This window comes from Peromyscus maniculatus, chromosome 2, assembly GCF_049852395.1.
Source record: "Peromyscus maniculatus bairdii isolate BWxNUB_F1_BW_parent chromosome 2, HU_Pman_BW_mat_3.1, whole genome shotgun sequence".
Lineage (NCBI taxonomy): Eukaryota > Metazoa > Chordata > Mammalia > Rodentia > Cricetidae > Peromyscus > Peromyscus maniculatus.
Genome location: NC_134853.1, coordinates 68824532 through 68843830, shown reverse-complemented (window position 1 = coordinate 68843830; position 19299 = coordinate 68824532). Strand labels below are relative to the sequence as shown.

General features: G+C 50.8%; 1 protein-coding gene across 4 annotated transcripts in view; it reads left to right on the top strand.

Moving 5' to 3' along the window:
• Pax5 (paired box 5) overlaps nucleotides 1-19299 on the top strand; it is a 192025-nt gene that overhangs the window by 95672 nt on the left and 77054 nt on the right. For all 4 annotated transcript variants that reach the window (XM_076564114.1, XM_042271079.2, XM_076564115.1 and 1 more), the window contains exon 7: nucleotides 10623-10752. In XM_076564114.1, the coding sequence (XP_076420229.1) occupies nucleotides 10623-10752 (130 nt within the window). The remainder of the gene's footprint in view (nucleotides 1-10622; nucleotides 10753-19299) is intronic.

Sequence of the window (19299 nt, the reverse complement as noted above, 5' to 3'; positions counted from 1 at the left end):
GTCGTTATTGGGCCAGGATTGAGGGCCAGAGAGACAGGACTTGGGCAGAGGAGGGAGTGGCCACAGAGGGGGAGGTTCAGTTAGCAGCAGGTTGAAGATGCTGTAGACTGTGAAAAGTCGTCATCGTAACTGGCCTTGCCACTGGCACTCCTGCCCCGGGCTGCAGCGCTTCATCACAAGGCAGTCGAGAAGCAGAGTAATGCATGTAGACTTGGGAATCAGCACATGCATTTTACCCCTGCTCTGTGTGCTCCTCGGCCTCAGTGTCCTCACCTGTGGGGTGACAGGGCTAAGGACAGTGACTGAGGATTGGAGGTATTCATCTCTTGCACTTTGGAGACGTGCTGCTGAAGGGGGTGGTCTTCACACGTTCATGGGGCTTGGCACCAGGTCCTTATGTTCACCATCTGTAAGGGGGTTTGCAATACCCTTTGGGGTTGTTCGGGGGATTAAGTGAATCAATACCTTTTAACCTGCAGCAGTCCCCTGTGTGTGGGAAGCATGCAGAACACGCACGCTATTTCCAGTTTTTAAGGTGTATTAGGATTTCTTTGAGATCCAGCAGAGTCCTCTAAACTGTAGGCCGTGGATCTGTGTCTATGGCTTTCTTAGCCTTCTTTTTCTGGATGTTCCACTGCAGTTTCTGTTTGGCCGAGGAAAATCTTTGGTGACAAAGAGGGCATTCCCTTCAAGGCTCCCTGTGCTGGCTTTTTCGGAGAATTGTCTGTTAGAAATTCCTTTCTGATAGGCAACAGAAGGAGCAGAGACGTGACCCTTTGGCCTAAGGGAGGGGGTCGGAGGGAGGGGTGGGGGGAATAGGCATGGTTCTACTCTACTCTGCTCTGCTAGTGGAGGGGGTCAGAAGAAGGGTCTGCCCCCGCCCCTGCCCCACCCTTAGCCTGCACCTATTCTGTCTGAGGGAAGTGTTCCTTTACCATTTCTTCATGGTCCCAGGAAAACCTCCCTCTCCTCCTCACAGCTAGAAGGAATGAAAGAGAATGAATTGTGGGCATCTTGGGATGGCTCCTCTCCTCCCATGTCAGGTACCTGCCATGATGAAAAGGGCCCCCCTTTTTCCTCTCCCACTCAGACCTCTTGGTAGATAACAGTCCCACGTTTCCTTGAGAGGAATGACCCTCCCAGCCTATTGCTAGCTTTAGAGCAGGATGGGGAAAGCATGGAATTTGGCTGCCTGGAGATGGAGCTTTGTTTCTGGAACTTTCCTTCCTTCCACACATGAGGACCTGAACTGATCGATCAGCCAAGCAGAGCTGGGCCAGGCCCAAGCCTCCAGCGAGGCTTCCTCTCCTATCCTCAGGCCTCAGCCCTGCAGACCCTCACCTTTCAGATGTGGGTGTCAGGTCTCCACATGCTCCAGGACTCAGAACTTTGTCAGGACAATGAGGGTGTCCTTGTCAGGAGAACCTTCCTGTTTGTGTCTGGGGACACGTGTGGACTTGCCCATACCACACTGGTTGGGGGGGGGGAGGAAGCGAATGCTTATTTACTCTTGTGTCACATGCACAATTACGTCGCACTTCTAATAAAGATGGAGTGAGTGCTCATCTGTGAGAGCACCGTGAGGAGCCAGGAAATGGAGGCCCAGGAAATCAGAAGCAAGCACTCTACACCCCAACCAGAGAAGGGGTGCAGGAGGGCCGGTGGAGGCACTGGAGCCCTGTCTGGAATCAGACAGGAAGCCACCAGCCTGGGATGCTCAGGGGACATTTGATGGAACTGGAGTAGAGAAAGCTCACCCAAGGCCTATGGGGACAGACTGAGCACCGGTCCCAAGGCTGGCTATGTGGCCGTAGAGTGGCCCCTCAGGAAGTAGCGAGTCCCTTGTCACCAAGACACACATTTGTGAGCTCTGAGCACCGGATAGAGACCAGCATCTTACCTTTGGGCCCCGAGGCTTGAGGCTCACCTAAAGTCTACCAAAGGCCAGAGAGAAGGGTTTCTCCGGCACTCTTTGCTGAAAGTTTTCCCTGGGACAGAAGGCATGCCGTCTGACCCCACTGGCCCCCCCTGGAATGTCCCTGCTTTTTCCATCCCACCTGGAAGGTTTTTGGGGTGCTCTGGGGTTGCAGAGAGCAGACACAGACAGAAGCAAGATACATCATCCAACTTCGCATGTGTCTCCTTGGAAGCCCTTTGCTCTGCTGGGAATCGTTTTGACCCACAGATGGCCACAAACAGAGTATTTGCCAGCCCTGTCCCTACCATGTACTTCTGCTAGCAAGCTGAAAGAACGTTGACATCACTTATCCTCCCCTTGACACTGTGAAGCCCCCCCCCCCCAGCATCGCTGGCAGAGCTCGGCCATGCACCTGTCCCAGTTCATTTGGTTCCAGATGTTTGTGTCACCTGTTTTGAGCTGGGTCAGGAGCTGCTGCCGCAGAGATAAGGGAGACTCAGTGCCTCCTTTTGAAATTGGCCCTCTAGCTGGAGGATGGGGACCCTGAGTGGTTAAGACTGCAGTGGTGATTTGGGCTCGGTTGAGATCTGCACACTGAGCTGTTTTAGGAACATAGAGGAGGGAAATCAGGGAGGACTTCCAGGAAGAGGGAGGCCTTTCAGAATCCTTGACAACCCTTGCCTCTGGTTGACAGTGACAGTCATATTTTGTAGACGATGGATACTATGACTAGTGTCATTCACAGTCTGCATGCAACAAAAAGTTTATTTTAAAATTTTGATTTTTTTTTTAATTTGGTTAGTAGAGACAGAATGCTAAAGTGTGTTGGACTGCGGTTATTATTTTGAGATCGCCGTAGACACACATAGAGTAACACAGAGGGATCTCATGCCTCTCTCACCCCGTTTCCCACAGTGACCTCACAGCTGGGCATGGTAGCTGGCAGCTCTGCCCATATGGAGTCAACAATCCCGTGTCTGCGCCTCCGCTTCTAACCCATTTTATTGAAGTATTTTCCACCCTAACATTTTTGCTGCTGTCCTGTTTAGAAGGTGTTTTTCAAGTTTCTTGTTGCTCGCTTGTCTGTTTGTTTTTAAACATGCCTGGTCCTGGGGAGTAAAAAACAAACAAACAAACAAACAAAAAAACAAAAAAACAGAGAATAGAAAAAGATCTGGCCTCCAGTACTGAGTTCCTATTACTCCCCTTCTCTGCTTCTGTGGCCTTCTGAAATTGGTCACAAATCTCCAAATTCCAGGTAGTGTGTGGCCATTTTCGCGTGGCATGAACTTAGGTGAGACCCAGCGCTGGCCTGCGGCTTCGGCAATGGCACTGTCTGAGAGAAGTCTTCTCCCACTCCACCTTGGCCCCTGGGGGGAAGGACAGGCACCCAGCAGACACGAGAAACCTGGGCTCCCTCCTGAGCTTCTCATCGGCTCACACCCCAGGGTCCCAAGGACATAAGGGACCTGCGGGGATTGTCAGGGAAGGTGCCAGGCAGGAGGAGGGTGTGAGGTCTCCTTTCTCCAGAACAGTCCCGGAAGGCAGAGGCTGGGGTAGAGGTGTGGCAGCCTGGAAGAGCAGGGCAGGCACAGGGGAGCGGGGACAGAGAACAAACTTCTGGCTGTCCTTGGCCTCTTGGGTGCTCTCATTATGTCACAGGTGCTGGGGACTGCTGGTGAGAGCGCCAGGATCACTTATTTCCTCCTCGCTGGGGCTGGGTACCTGAAAACAGCCAGTTAGTGGGGGGACTGAAAACAGCCAGTTAGTGGGGGGACTGAAAACAGCCAGTTAGTGTAGTGGGAGGACTGAAAACAGCCAGTTAATGGGGGGACTGAAAACAGCCAGTTAATAAGTACTGAAAACAGCCAGTTAATGGGGGGACTGAAAACAGCCAGTTAGTGGGGGGACTGAAAACAGCCAGTTAATGGGGGGGGCGCAAATTGAGAACAGCCAGTTAAGGGGGGTGGGTTTGTTTTCTGGGTTCCGAGGGATGCAGTCTGTCCAGCAGCTAAGGCATGGCGGCAGAAGGATGAGGAGGCTGGCTTCCCAGCATCTCTAGTCAGGATGCAGAGACAGGAATGCGGTGCTGGGTTCCTGGTAGACGCTGTCTCATTTCACTACCAATGTTTGAAGCAAATCTTTCAAAGATTTGTTTTAAAGACGTTGAGCAGAGTGTAACCATCCCATTCATCACACCTGAAAAGTTAGCAAATTCCTTGATGTTATCAAGCACAAGTTTCCCATTATACGGCATGATTTCTTTTTTTTTTTAATTTTTTTAATTTTATCTATCAACCACAGTTCCCCCTCCCTCCCTTCCTCCCGCTCCCCCCCCCACCTCCCCCCACCCCATCCCCCATCCAGTCCTCAGAACCTAAAGCCTCATGGGGAATCAACAGAGCCTGGCATATCGAGTTGAGGCAGGGCCAAGCCATGCACGGTCTTTTCAGTTACGTGTTTTACAGTTTGCCTGCATCAGGGTACGCACTGAGTTGACGGACACATCTCCGAGTGTCCTTTAGCTTGGCGGCCCCCTTGCCTCTCTTTCCTCACCTTGGAATTCACTTCACAGAGACGGAGATGGTATTTTGTCTTGTGGGCCAGAGATAACAGCAAAGAATTAGAGATCATAGCGTGAACGGCCCCAGAGGGAAGTCTCTAGAAACCATGAGGTGTTCTTGGGGGAAGAACCCTTAATTCCCCAGTCTCAGTCTTGGGGCCAGGCCCCAGGACTCCCCTTTGCTATTCTAGCCTCCTCTGGGTAGGGGTGGAGATGAGCAGTGTCTGGTCCTTCAGGATGGGAGTGGGTGTCCCGGCTCTGACTGGGCTCCCAGGGGCCATCTGAGGCCCACAGTTCCCCAGCATGGAAGTCCCCTGCGCAGGGCTGGCTGAGTCACACTCCCCGAGTCTCATCCCTGTGCTGCGCCCCCCTTCTCCCCGCCCCCCTTCTCACGTGTCTGTTTCTTCTCTCCTCCATGCTATGGCAGTGGTGCCCGGTGCTGATGAGACAATACTTGGTGCAGCCCCAGGCAGTCCTTTTCCAGGTAATTTCCTAGGGACCCAAATGACTCCGAGTCTGCGGCTAGGATTCCTCGACCTCTCAGTACTTACCCCCAGCTTGCTTCCCCTCTCCCACCCATCAGGTTCTCAGGAGCTTCCTGCAGGCAGGCAGCAAGGCTTTAGAACGAACACACCATTTCACCCTGTCTCGCTTGCATGGCCTTTCCCTCTGGAATGGGCCTAGGAGAGACCGAGCTGGGACAAGAGTCCCGTGTGGTCACCCCAAGCTCCATGTCTGGCTACCATCGGGCCGAGACTTCAAATGACAGAGAACAGTGAAGTGCCCCCACCTCTCTGCTCCTCAGAGTTGTCGCCTCAGATGAGGTGGCTCTGGGCATCTTTGTCACTCTGTTGTTCAAGAGCAAGCGAGCGAGCGAGCGAGCGAGCAAGGCCAACCGTACACTGGAGCCTACTGTCTGTCAAGGAGGGTGCACAGTCTGAGCTGGTGGTCGCGGCCTCTGGGAACTCAGGGGAGTCTGTGGCTGCAGGCGTAGGGGGTTGAGGCTGCTGTGTGTGTGGGACTGAGCAGTCTGTGAACTGCTGGCCTCGGTTACTGTTTCTTTCTGGGTCACGGGCAAGGACAGGAGCAGGGGCTCCCAGGAGAGGGAGCGGGAGCTGACATGACAGCTTCAGACACACACTGAAGGGCTCAGAGAAGGGGAAGTGGGCAACACAGCTGGGGTCTGTGACTGTCTGTGGCGGGGGCGGCTGGGATGGGGTGATGGGCCCAGGAGTGTGGGTACGTCAACACACACTGTATGCGCCCTCCACACCCCATTGGCTAGCCCTTGGCTTCCCATCAGTGAGAAATGCAAGAGGACAGACATTGCTACCAGGAACAGGGGCACCGGGAGCGCTCTCCTCCGGCTCATCTTTCCGTCTGTCTGTCTTCCTTTTTACACGTGTCTCTCTCTCTCCCGGGACCCATCTTCTACAAAGGACTTGCTTGCAGTGGTCTGAGAAGTGGTTGAAGTTATCTAAGTCAGGCTAAGGAGTCCTGTAGCCTAGAGAAAAGGGGAGGCTGTTCTTCCAGGGCCCAGCAGTGATGTCTGGGTGCTAGTTGAACACTGAATTTGACTGAGCTTCCTGCCAGCCAAAGCAAGAGGGGATATACAATGGTTTCTAATGTTCTAGTTGTTTGATCAGAGGCAAATTAACAACTCAGCATGGGAAATAACCTTTTTTCCCCAGTGAATTATGAGAAGGAAGGGCAAGGAATTTGAATATTCTAATGGACAGTGTCTCCAGAGGTTAAAAAATACCTTTGTATGACCCTTTTCTTTTTATTGTCTTAAATAAATATACTTCTCTGGGGGCTTTAACCAATACTGGACAGGGGCCTAACTTTCTTGTCACCTGACTTGATGAGGAGTCCTGGTGGGAGGAGGCAGGGCATGTGACTGGGTCACTTGGAGCTACTGTTTAAAAACTTTCTAATTAATTCCTTTGTTAATTTCTGCTTTTTGAGATAAGATCTCACTGTGTAGCCCAGGCTAGCCTGGATCCCCCTGCCTCACGGCTGCTAAGATTATAGGCAGGTGCTGCCATTCCTGGCCTCCAGTAAATTCTTGAGATCTGTAGTTTATATCATGTGGATGGAAAATCCATTCATTCATTAATTTATTCATTTATTCAATATACACTCGGGTGGGGGGAGGCTGTAGGGAGGCCCTATGTTCTGAAAAAGGAGAGACAAATAGTTGTTATATATGGAGGTGCTAGGGCAGAGTCCTAGACAAAAAGCCACATAGTGAGGGAACGTAGGAGGAGCCGTGACTTTGGTGGTGGCTATAGAGTCAGGGATGGCTTCACCAGGGAGGTCATGTTTGAGCTGGGTCTTATGGACAGTGCAGGAGCCCTGGACATACTGAGATGGGCCCTCCAGGTGGAGACAGTTCGGAGCCTGGAAGCACAGCCAGGAGGCACAGCCCGTTCAGCCACGTTTGTGGAAGCCCAGGAGATCTGAGAGAACACAGTAGTCCTTAAAACGTCACAGGCAGCTCCGAGGATAGACTGGAGGGAAAACTGAACACCCACATAAAAGATAGCATCCTGCTCCTAGAGGAGCAGAGGAAGGATTGTCAGATCCCAACAACAGGCTGGAACCCTGCTGGGTGGCCACAAAGTTGCTGAAGCCTCGGTTGTTTGTGAGAACCATAGCCCACCAGCCTGGAACCCTTAGTCAGGTTCTTTCTCTTGCCTCCTGGAAGCCAGTGGCGTTTAGGGACTGGCCGAGTGGGCCTCCCCCGTGTGGTGGAAATACCTAGTCTTGCAAACCCAGCTGTTTGGAGTGACTCCATGCACTTCGTCTGACACTGAACAGAATCAAATACTGGTTTCCACCTGGAAATTTAGACACATGAGGAGGCAGGAAACCTCTATCAGCCACGCTTTCTGCACCTGGCTCTGCCTGTCTCCTAGGGGGAACCCTAAGCTTTCCCCCACAGGCTCAGCTGCCAGCCACGTCTGCAAATGAAGTCCGGAAGGCTGCTGCGGCCAGGGATGGGTATGAGGGGTGTGCTGACTCTTGGCTGGAATGCTGAGGGCCTGGAGGAGCATGCTCATTGTTGATCTTTGTATCCATGGAAGAGGTCCAACGTGGTCCACTTCCAGCCCGTCTACCTTCATGTCCACGTCCTCAGTTGTGCCCCATCCTGCCTGGTCTTTCCCTTCACCTCTCAGCTCTGCTCAGCTGTTCCAACCCAAGGGATGGAGCTTGCTCAGCCCACCCCTCAGAAACCTTTCCTGACCACACCACACCCCTTGAGAATGAATGGCTCTGTACTTTTCTCCATCTTGGATGGACTTTCTGGGGCTCTGCATCTTTCTCTGGGAGCTTGTGGAGGGATTTCTTCTGTCTCACAGACCCGCATGCACATAGCAGGGCCTAGCATGGCTGAAATAAATATCCACTCACTGTGCTCAGGCATCCAGGGAGACACAGGAAGAGGAACTAGGACCCATGTCCAGGCATCCAGGAACTGGATCTCAAAAGAGACCCTCCCGGAGGCATAGCAGTGCGCTGAAGGAGGTAGCTGCCTCTGGTGAGCTTTTATCTCAGATGCAGTCTCAGCAGACTAGAGGCTAGGGCATGCTCAGTTCTGTCCTACAGGGAGGGAATCTAGACAGTGACCTCCCCCCAACAGCTCCCTGCTGCATGGGATGCAGACATGCTCTTCAAACGCCACTGTTTCCACCTCACAGCAAGAAATGGATTTTCCTCTCTACCCACTGATATGTGAACCATGATTTACAAAATAGGGCTTAACTTCTCTAGGTCTGGAAGCCTCGGTCTCTGTTCTTTTCCTTCTAATTCCGTTACCAATGAGCTGGGGAAATAGCTCAGCTGGTAGACTGCCTGCCTGGCATGCATGGCACTTTGAATTCAATCCCCAGCATGGCAGGAAATTGGGTGTTCTGATCCATGCTCGCTATCCTGGCCCTGGGGCGGTGAATGTAGAAGGATCAGAAGTTCAAGGTCATTTTCAGCTACACAGTAAGTTTAGGCTAGCCTAGGCTACTTGAAAGCCTGTCTCAAAACAACCCCAAAATAGCAGCAACAAGAAGCCACTAAAAGAAAACAAAACAAAAAACTCAACTTCAAACAGTTGGAAACAGCTGTTTGATTTCATCACTGTTATGGGTTCGGGCCTCACAGTTGGATAATCATTAGGGTAACTGTCAAGATGCTGGGGTGAGATGGACCCATGTTTGAATCCTGGTGCCTAGGCACTGTGTGGCTTTAAGCACATCCCATTTCTTCTAGAATTGACGTCTCGAGCTCTTGCATTGAGAAATGGAATAACACAGCCCCCCTTTGTGGGCAGAGCTTGAGGTTGAGATGGAAGTCACAGGTGAAGCCCTTGACACAGCGGTCTCTGAAAGTCGGAAAGTACTTCCTGAGCAGTGGTGTCCCGAGGTGGTGCCCATTGAGGACAGCTCGGCCAGAACCCCTGGGGCTTATCAATCATCTTCCAGAAGAGGCCGATTCCAAAAACATGTAACGAAGAATCGCTAGGCCCATAACAGACCCAGGTACTCGAAGAGAGAAGCCGGGCTGGGGGCCAGGTCTACCTGCACCAGGGACCATTGGAAAAGTGCAGTAATTAACATGGTGTGCTATTGGCACAGGGGTAGATAAATAGACCAGTGAAACAGGATCCAGGCTGGGAAGCCATCTGTGCACATATGGAACCTTGATATATGGGTAAGGAGATGTACAAATCAGCAGGGAAAGATGGGCTCTTAATAACCAGCAAGGGGCACCTGGTTATCCATTCAGAAGTAGGGAGAAGGAAGAAATTAGATTTTTATACCAGACACAAAAATCAATCCCAGGTGGATTAGAGGCCTAAATGCAAAAGGCACAGCCACCTAATATGGTCAGCTCCAGGTCCTGCCCAAACTCCGCAGGTACAAACATGGCCTCATGGAAGAGAGAATGAGGCCTTGGGGAGGGGCCCAGGGATGCTCATACAAGGTGGCCTGTGACAGTGAAGACAGGAACAGGCCTTAGTCATCTTCCCGTCTCACCTGCTCTGGAAAGTCTTCTCCTGGTGACCATTCTGCAGGTGACATGTGTCCCGCTCCACCTGCTGGTCCTGCCAAGTGACGCCTCAGAAATAGCAACCATCATTTCCCCACATACACGAGGAGCTCCCTATCTCAGGCTCTCAGCCTGTTCACCCACCTACTACTGTCCCTGCCTGCCAAGTATATCATCTTGAGCAGATGGGGATGTGACCTCCGTTGGCAAGGCCAGGCTCCAGAGAAGCCCCCAACCAAAACTTGGTACACATAACCGAATTCTTTGGCTGAAGTGTTTGAAGGGTTTGGGAAGGAGGCAGAGGCATGCTGTTTGTGGCTATAATGTAGTCTTTCCTTGAATGGGAAGGTCCAGGCTGGTATCTTTTCTGCCTTCCCTGGAGGCCATTCTGCAAAGGTTTCATGACTCATCACAGGCTTGGATTTCATGACTTAGAGAAATGGACATGACTCACTGCCCAGCACATTCGGTTGTCATGGGTTTGATAAATCTGACGTCTGTACCTGGAATATTCAGCACGCAAGTGTTCATATACTTCCAGAATCCAAAAGTCACTCATCAAACTGTGACTCGGTTGGCTCTATGTACTGAATTAGGGCTGGGAACCGTCGGTCAGCTGGCCCCTGGACTGGGATTCTGTCTGATCTTATGTAGACACAACCCTCCTCCTCTTGAACCCCAATTTGTCCATCTGTGAAATGGGTCTTAATTAGGTGATCCCTCCAACTCCTTTTTAATGCTTGTTTCGGGGGGGTCCCACCCTATTGTCTGAGAGCCTGCAAATCAGAAGCCATGTGGCCCCTGTCCTTGGAGGTCGACTCTTATTTCTGCCTTGCTTGCTTTGGCCCCCTCCCTGGCCTGTGGGGCTGAGCCGGGAAATCTGCCGGTGAGATCTGACTTCTGGGGATGCTGTGTGGACTCCTGCCCACCTTTTCTCCGGGAACAGTGGTCGGTTCTGGACACATGTGCTGCTCCGTTGAGCTGCATCTGCCCTTTCAGCCTGGGTTTCCCAGAACCTCTATGGACAGATCATGGCCCTGAATCTGATGAGGGTGCCTCTGGGCTACATGCTGAGATGTCTGCTTCCTCTTTCAGACCACAGAGTATTCAGCCATGGCCTCGCTGGCCGGAGGCCTGGATGACATGAAAGCCAATTTGACAAGCCCCACCCCTGCGGACATCGGGAGCAGTGTGCCGGGCCCACAGTCCTACCCCATTGTCACAGGTGAGCATGCTTGAATGGGGATTTGGGAGAGAGAGAGAGAGAGAGAGAGAGAGAGAGAGAGAGAGAGAGAGAATGAATGTGAGGGGGGAAGTTGTTCTTGATGCTTTTGGATATGACTGGCCCCGGCTTTAATGAGGTTATAAGGTCCCAGCTCAGGTCAGGGGGCAGACTGCTGGAGAACACAGGTTGTGGCTGAGATGCGACATGGCCGCATGCTGCTCCGGTGTATCTACAGGAGAATAAGGGCTGGGAGAGGCTGGGCTTGCCCTGTCAGAGGGACCCCTGTGGCGGGGCCAAGCACTCCGAGGACTGGGATTTCTCCTTTTCATGAGCTGGGGAAATCTGTTGGTCGGCATCAACCTCCAGGAGTAAAGAGACTCTTTGTAAGTTATCACTGGCATTTCAGATTTCCCAGCAGAGGCTGGGTGCAGAAGGGCTGGGAGGGGCTGGGTATGCGCCAAGCAGCTGGCTTTCCCAGCAGCCTCCACGATCACCCTTCAGCAATAGAGTGCTGGGCCTGAGTTCTGTCCTCCGCACAGGCCTCCACTCCCTGCAGGGGTTCCAGCTGTGTGTGTCAGCCATGTCAGCTTGGGTGAGTGGTATCAGAATTCCAGCTGTGCTTCTCTGATCTGTGTGCTGGGAACAGGGACGATGGCTATAGCGCGGCACTCTTGTGAGGATGACTAGGTTCCTCTGCACGAGGAGCTTGGACTCTTGCCTGGCACAAAGTCATCAGCCAGCAAGTGGTCTGCTGTGATTCCTCAGACCCCCTCGTGTGGTCACTGTAGCTTGCTGCTCTGGGGAGCTCCCTTCTCCAGCCCAGCACTGTGGAGCCCTGGGACAGCCACTCTACCAGCTCCGGGAGGGTGTCTCACCCAGGAGGCAGGAGGGTCTCCAGAATATGGAACAGACAGACAGCGGGGGCTGGGAGGCTATACTGGGGTTTGGAATTAGGGATCCAGCCAGACGTCTCCGTTGCCTGATGGACATAATCTCAAAGTAGTAACAGAGCCAAGAAATTCTCATGTATTAGAATTTGAAGAGAAGGGGTGAACGAGGCAAGAGCTGAGGGAAAAGTAACCGTGTGCAGGTCTGGGTACTACCTGAGGGTCTGACAGAGCAAGAGTGACTTGTCCTCAGTTTGGCTAAGATGGGGAAGAGCCTGAAGCCAGGTGAGCCTCAGGGAGGGGATGCACAGAAGGGATGCCAGCCAGTGAGCTCCAGTCAGTGAGGTGTTTCCTGAGGACCCCTGCCGAGGCTCACCAGGGACCTCAGTGACAGTATTCCCATTATACAGGGGCAGATGCCAAGCTCAGGCATGCCTGCTGTAAGGAGTGAAAAGCTGAGTTACAGTCACCCTAGCCTTCTAGAAGACCACACTGCAGAGGAAAAAGTTTTGGGCAGGATTTAGGAAATGAATTTGGGCACATGCTTATCTAGGTGGCTAATAGTCCAGTGAACACTGAGGCTTAAGATCCTTGTCTGTGGGAATGAGATGCATGTTTGCTAGCTAAGGCTAATCTAGCCTTCAGATAAATCTAATTGGGCCTCATGGGGCTTTTAGAGAATTTGAGCCAAGACTTAAAAAAAAAAAAATCTAGCCTCCTGTCTTCTCAAAAAATTAGAAGAGCTGGCCCCATTGGGCTGTAGTCCCATGGGTCATGGCAGGTGGGGCTCAGTGTCAGCAGCTCCTCAGACAGGCCTCCATGGTCCCCAGCCAAAGGCCACCTCATTCACAAGAGAAGCCATGCATGAGGAGTGTGTATTATACTTGGATCCACAGAGTTGCAGAAAGTCAGCTGGGTGCTTCTGTAGCTCCCAGTATAAACATCCCTGACCAAAGTCAGGGGTATGCTTAGTTCTGAAATGTCAGCGACATTCCAGAGCAGGGCATGGGAGTGCACACCTGTGATACCAGCGCTCAGGAGGCTGAGCTGGAAGATCAGGAGTTGGAGGCCAGCCTGGGCTACATAGTAAGACCCAGTTTCAAAACACACACACAAAAAAACGAACATATAAAATGGAGGGTATATTCTAATTGTCAGTATAATCATTAGCTTTCTTATACATAAATAATAATTAGCATAATAGAGCAAACCCTTCAATGACAATACATACAATACCAGAGAATAAATTTAGCTGTAGAGCTACAAAGATACGGGAGAATAATGGAGAGATGTTTGTTCCTAGACTGTCAGGAAGATGTTCTTTCCCCAAGTCTCCTCTAACCTTAGAGCAATCCCGAGGAAAACGCAACAGACTTTGAAAAAATCATCAAAATGCTGCTAAGGGCTGGCTAAATAAATACCATAGGATAGCTAGAGACGTTCTGAAGTAGAGCTTCTGGGACATTCCAAAACATGACAAGAAGCCAGCAAGCTCAGCCAGTGGGTAAAGTGCTTGCTGCCAAGCCTGATGACCCCCCTACACACACGCACACGCATGCACACACAACCAAACAAACAAGCAAAACAATAAATGTAATAAAATTTTAAATAAAAAGAAAAATGTATAGTAATTCTATAGTAACTAAAAACTATTGTAGAAGCCGAGGTTTCAAACACATGGGCCAGAATGGGCAGGATACAAACAGGTCCAAATATACTCTAGTCAGATCCCTGCTTCACTGTCTCCACTGAAACCAGTGGGTTGTGAGGTAACAGACATGCTAATTAGCCAGGTTTAGTCATGAGACATTGTAATGTATATCAAGACATCACTATGTACCCCATAAACATGTATATTTATGTATTATTTATAACAAATTCCCAGCTAGCTAAATCTTTAAAAAATAAAGCCATAATAAACTAGGACAAAAAAAAACAGGAAAAATTATAATTTTAGGGTAGAAAAGGCCTTTAAAAATGTTTCAAATACAAATGTTCGAAAAATATTAAAAAGTAAATATTTTTTATGTAAAAACATCCAAAGACAAAAAGAAAAGCTAGGGTAGAAAATGCAATACAGATGGTAAACATTAATTCATTTAATATATAAAGAGCTTTTGTGTACACACAAAATATTGCTAGGCACTGTTTTTTATATGGCTGTGTGTGTCTCCTTCTCTGTATGTGCACCACATGTGTGCAGGTGCCCAAAGAGGCCAGAAGAGGGCGTCAGGCCTCCTGGAACTGAAGTTACAGGTTATTCTGAGCTGTCTGATGTGGGTTCTGAGAACCAAATCTGGGTCCTCTGCAAGAGCAACAAGTCCCCTTAACTGTTGTGCCATCTCTCCAGCCTTTATATAAAGGGCTTTTAAAAAAGAATAAGAAGGGGGCTGGAGAGATGCCTCAGCAGTTGAGAGCACACTCTGCTCTTGCAGAGGGCCTGAGTTCTAATCCCAGCACCGGTGACAGGTGGCTCACTGCCGTCTCCAGATCTGACACCTCTGACCTCTGCAGGCAATTCACTAGTGTCCACATACTCTACACAGACACTCGTGCACACACATAATTAAAAATAGTAAAAATAAATACTTTCAAAATGAATAAAAAATAATCTGTGGAAAAAACTAGACAGTGAATGGGCAGTTTGTTGGCAAAAACACAGTAAGAGTGTATGGGGAGATGTGTGCCTGCCTTGTTGTCTCAAAGCTGCAAATTAAAACAGCTCTGAGATGCTTGAACTGATACTACTAGCTCTGCATTAAGGCTCGGTGTTGGAAAGGGCACAGGAAAGATATTTTCCTGTATCGCTATTATAATTCCTGTTGGAGGAAAACTTGACAGTGTCCATCAAGGTTTCGGATACATTTAAGTACCCTCTGACTCAGAAGCTTTTATACCCTTTAGGGAACTTATTCTCCAGGCCTGCAATGATGGTTTTGCCTGTCATTTATAAAGGCAAACAAATGGAGCCAAAGCAGGCCCTGCCATAGAAACTGGCTCAGTAGATTATGGCGCTTCCACACAATGCAATATTAACTACTGTGAAAAGAAAGCAAGAGGCTGGAGAGAGGGCTCCGTGGTTAAGAGTGCTTGGTGTCCTTTCAGAAGACCCCGGTTCTGTTCTCAGCACCCATGTCAGGTAGCTCACAACCTCCTGAAACTGAAACTACAGCTCAGGGGATCTATTTTGCCCACACACACACACCCCAACCCCCTGTACGCGCCCCATGCATGTAGAACTAGAGGCTAGTGAAATGGCTCAGTGGTTAAGAGCACTTGCTGCCCTTGCAGAGGACTCAGGTTTGATCCGCAGCACCCATCACATGGCTCACACCTGTCTCTAACTCCAGTGCTTTCTTCTGGCCTCTGCAGGCACCTGCATGAATGTGGTGCACATAGAGACAAGTGGGCTCCCACACATACAATGAAGTATGATCCCATGTATAAAAATGAAAATGCAAAACATAACATAAAATTGTACTGCCGTGAGTGGAACCACTGACTTCACACAGTGGGCAGTCACATACTTGCATACACGTCGTATGTAGCAGAGGCTTGTGCATGAAGTTTCAGTAGGAGGCCTCTGCACCCCTTCCTCCGTCTTACGGGGCATTGAATCCCTGTCCTATCATAGTGAGTGGGGTCTTCATTTTATCCCCACCAGACTCTCTTTGGATTAGCCAGTGTTTGCAGAATCTCCCCCCACCCCCCGCCCTTATGTTCTCGATATCTGAGTTCACACAGAATATAGCCTATTGTCTTGTTTACCTTTCTAGTGCTGGGATAAGACACTATGGCTGAGGCAAATTATAAAAGAAAGCATTCAATGGGGCTAATGGCTCCAAAAGGTTCAAGTTCATGACAATCATGGCAGAGTCTGGCAGCAGGCAGGCTTGACACTGAGGCAGTAGCTGAGAGCTTACATCCTGATCCACAAATAGGAGGCTGAGAAAGAGGCACTGGGAATAATGCCAGCTTTTGAAACCTCAAGCACACCCCGAGTGACACACCTCTTCCAACAGGGCCACACCTCCTAATCTTTCCCAAACAGTTCTACCAACTGGGGACCAAGCATTCAAATATATGAGCCTATGGGGGTCATTCTCATCCAAACCACCACATCTGTTTTCATATCCACTTTTAAATAAAATCAAAACAGTTCCTGAACTATGAAGCCAAAGAGGAACTAAGTGATATGTATTTTCTAGGTATACATTCTGAAAGTCCATACTGCAGGATGTAATGAGGCGAGCTGGGGCCTCCCGGTGCACAGAACACATGTACGGAGGAGTGTGGATGGAGGACTTACCTGGGCTCATCCTGGCATTATGGTTTACCAGCAGGCTGGGGCACTCCTGGCACAGCTCCAAGTGAGACACAATAGCTGGGGTCCTAGGAAATGTGAGGTGTGTGAAGCCTGGAGACGGCAGGTTCACACTTACATGGAAACAAACTCAAATGTCTGCAAACAGGTTTTCACCTACGTGGATGTTTGGTGGGATGAGGCAATAGTGGAGGCAAAAGAGAAATGTGGTCTGTTTGTCTGTCAGCCCGCAATGCCCCTCAGCACAGAAAACCCCACAAACGTTCCAGGCCTTGAAGGAGAGACTGCGGAGCTCTTGGGCCCCGGATCTCCATTACCCCAGCCTGTGGTAGTGGCTGGCTGCACAAGTCCAGAGCTCTTCGATCCTCCAGCCCACCTCTGTCCCTCTTTCCTGGCCACAAGGAGAATGGGGGAGGGGGTCCCTGAGCTAGCCCATCCTTGCTTCCACAAGTCAGGCAGCCCAAGGAAGGTCTCATTAGAGACCGAGTCAGTTTCTCTGTACCGTTTATATGCTGCATTAAATATTAAGCTAAACCCTGCTCTGCCAGCCGGGGCCACGCTTCAGAAACCGCTCACCATCTGCAAATTCGGTGACATGACCAGGCAGTTCCTGCACTGTCAGCAGTTTAGGCCCGACCTGATTGGGACTAATTATCTGCAGGTGTGTCCTTGGGCCACAGGCCTGCTGATGGGGCAGCTACTGGGTTTATCTACCTACAAGAGGGGGTGACGGGTAGGGTGCCAGGCTCCTAGCTTCTGCTTGCCTCCCCACTGGTCAAAGAGCTGACAGTCTTGCCCCCGCCTGGGCCCACCTGACCTTTTGCCTTTGAGAACAAAGGAGTTGGGCCAACATATGACCCTGTGGTCTCTTTCCTGGGGACCATTTCTTTGCATCAGCAGATTGGAATGGCACTGAGAAAGGCCTCTTTTGGCCCAAGTGTGGGAGGCTCTTTCTGATAGTGGCCTGGGCCCCGGGATCTGAGACATCCTGGCCACTGCTCCAGTCAATCCACAGAGGCCAATCTATAACACAGTGGATGAGACTCTCAAAGGCAGAGAGAGTAGCTGCCAGGTCCCAAGTCTCCAGCTCTGCCTGCTACATCCAATGTCTGGAGCATCAGGGCCCCAAACATGGCCGCCTAAGAAAGCACACTCCTGCCCTCTTGATCTGAGCAAAAGCTGAGGCTAGAGGAAGGAGCACCAGACTGGGAGTCAGAGGGGTGGGGTTAAGTCTGGACTTGCCACTTAAGTGCTCTTATGTTGGGGCAGATTCGGCGTCCTCTCTAAGCCTCAGTTATGAAATGGGGCAATGGCCGTTTCTGCTGCCTGCCTTCGATGTTTGGGGTTTTGTCTTATTTTTAATTTTCTGGTTTGTGATACTGGTGATCCCAGCAAGCCCTACTGCATATTAGGCAATTGCGCTGGCGTGGTGGTGGTGGTGGTGGTGTCTGTATTGGCATCTGGCATTTGTGAGGATCATTTGAATGGACCTTGCATAGGGCTAAGAAGCATGGTGCTTAACGTATGTCTTGGTTCTTATGTAAATGAATCCTTTACCTCCATCCTCGGTGTTTAACACAAAGACCCTCCCAGTGCCAGTTTCCTATGGAGGCGGGTAGGCAGGCAAACTCCTTTGGGGACTCTCCAAGGGTCCTTATTCTGCCTGTATAAGTCCACACAGAATGAGGTTCAGGACATTTGCTGTCAGGACATCTGGCTGAGGGGCTGGCAGGACAAATGCCTGAGTGCATACATGGATGTGTTCTCATATGTGTGCCTTGCAATTCTCTCTGTGTGTGTGTGCTCATGTGGGTGTGCACACCTGTGTGTTCTGACACATGTGTGTGCATAAGCGTGGAGGCCGGAGGTCGATGTTGGGTGTCATTCTTGATCCTTCTTGACCTTATTTTTGAACCAGAACTTTTCACTGTACCCGGAGTTCACCAGCTCGGCTGCCCTGGCTGGCCAGTGAGCTTCGGAATCTGCCTGTCTCTGCCACCCCAGGATGGGGGTTACGATTGAATACTGCCCAACTTTTAAACACACAGGTATTGGGGAGATGAGCTCAGGTCCACATGCTTGTGCAGCCAGCAACTGCCACCTGGGCCATCTCCCCATCTGAGAAACACTGAAACCCCTACATTGCTTTTAGCCTGTGAACCAAGGGACTTGGACCCTTGGGGTGGTGTCCAGGGTTGGGAGGCAGTTCCAGGCCCCTGGTGGGCGACCTCCTCATACTGAGTGGCTCAGGAGCTTTCCTAAGGAGGCTTCCTGCTCGGATGTGCTCCGCTTCCCACTCAAGCTCCGTCTGGCTGGCCGCCAGGCAGCTCTGAAGAGCCAATTGTTCATCTTTCCGTGGGGAACACCTCTTTTGACCCACTTTTTATGAGGCTTTTGGAGGCTCATCAGACGCAGCTAAATACCTCTTCCCTCAGAGTGGAGTCATAATGAATAATGAAAGCAAGACTCTGAGAAATGTCTGTGTACCCAGGCTGCTGAAAGGTGCCGGGAAAGCGACAATAGAAGCTGTCATACAGTATGAGAGCTGGGACCCAGTGCCGGACCACCAGCTTCCAGTGGAAGACACTGGGCTGTGGAAGATGCTCTGTGCATTGGAAAGGGATGATACCTACGTACTCTGTGGGGCCTCTGGGGTCAGTCTCTGCCCTCACTGGGTGTGCCTGCATGCTAGGGCGTGTGTGAGGGGAGAAAGTCAGCACAGAGTGAACACACAGTGTGCTTCCATAATGTCAGGGGCTCTGGAGACAATGTCAAGGGGAGAATATGGAAAGACCGAGCGGGGACTGAGGGGGAGGGTGGTGAGGCAGTCTTCCCAGAATGTGATCTGAGGTTTAAATTATGAGAAGTTTGGGGGTTCTTTGGGGAAAACAGATTTCCAGCAGAAGACACAGCCCCAGGAAGTGTCCTATAAATGTATACACGAGAGAATGAGGGGCCTCCGGGGTGGGGCCCTTTCTCAGTTCCCCCTCTGCCACCAGTGGGGACCAGCCTGTAACTCAGACCTTGGGGATTTTCGGGCTCAGTAGAAAGTCCACACGCAGGGTAGCGTGACTCTTCACATGGCTCTGGACAATTCCTTTCCAAAACTTGGTCGCCTCTGCTGCCAGAGATCTTCCTTCCTCAAAAGCCAATGTGGTACAGGCTGGAAGCTGCCCTCGGTTGAAGTAACTTCAGGTCAGGAGCTGAGGCTGACACCTGTGCTGTGAACTCACAGACCCAAGCATTGTCCCCAACACCCCTCAGCGTGGCATGTGCCCTTGGCATGTGCCCATCCCAAAGAGCTTTTGATCTGCATACCATGTTTTTAACATTAAC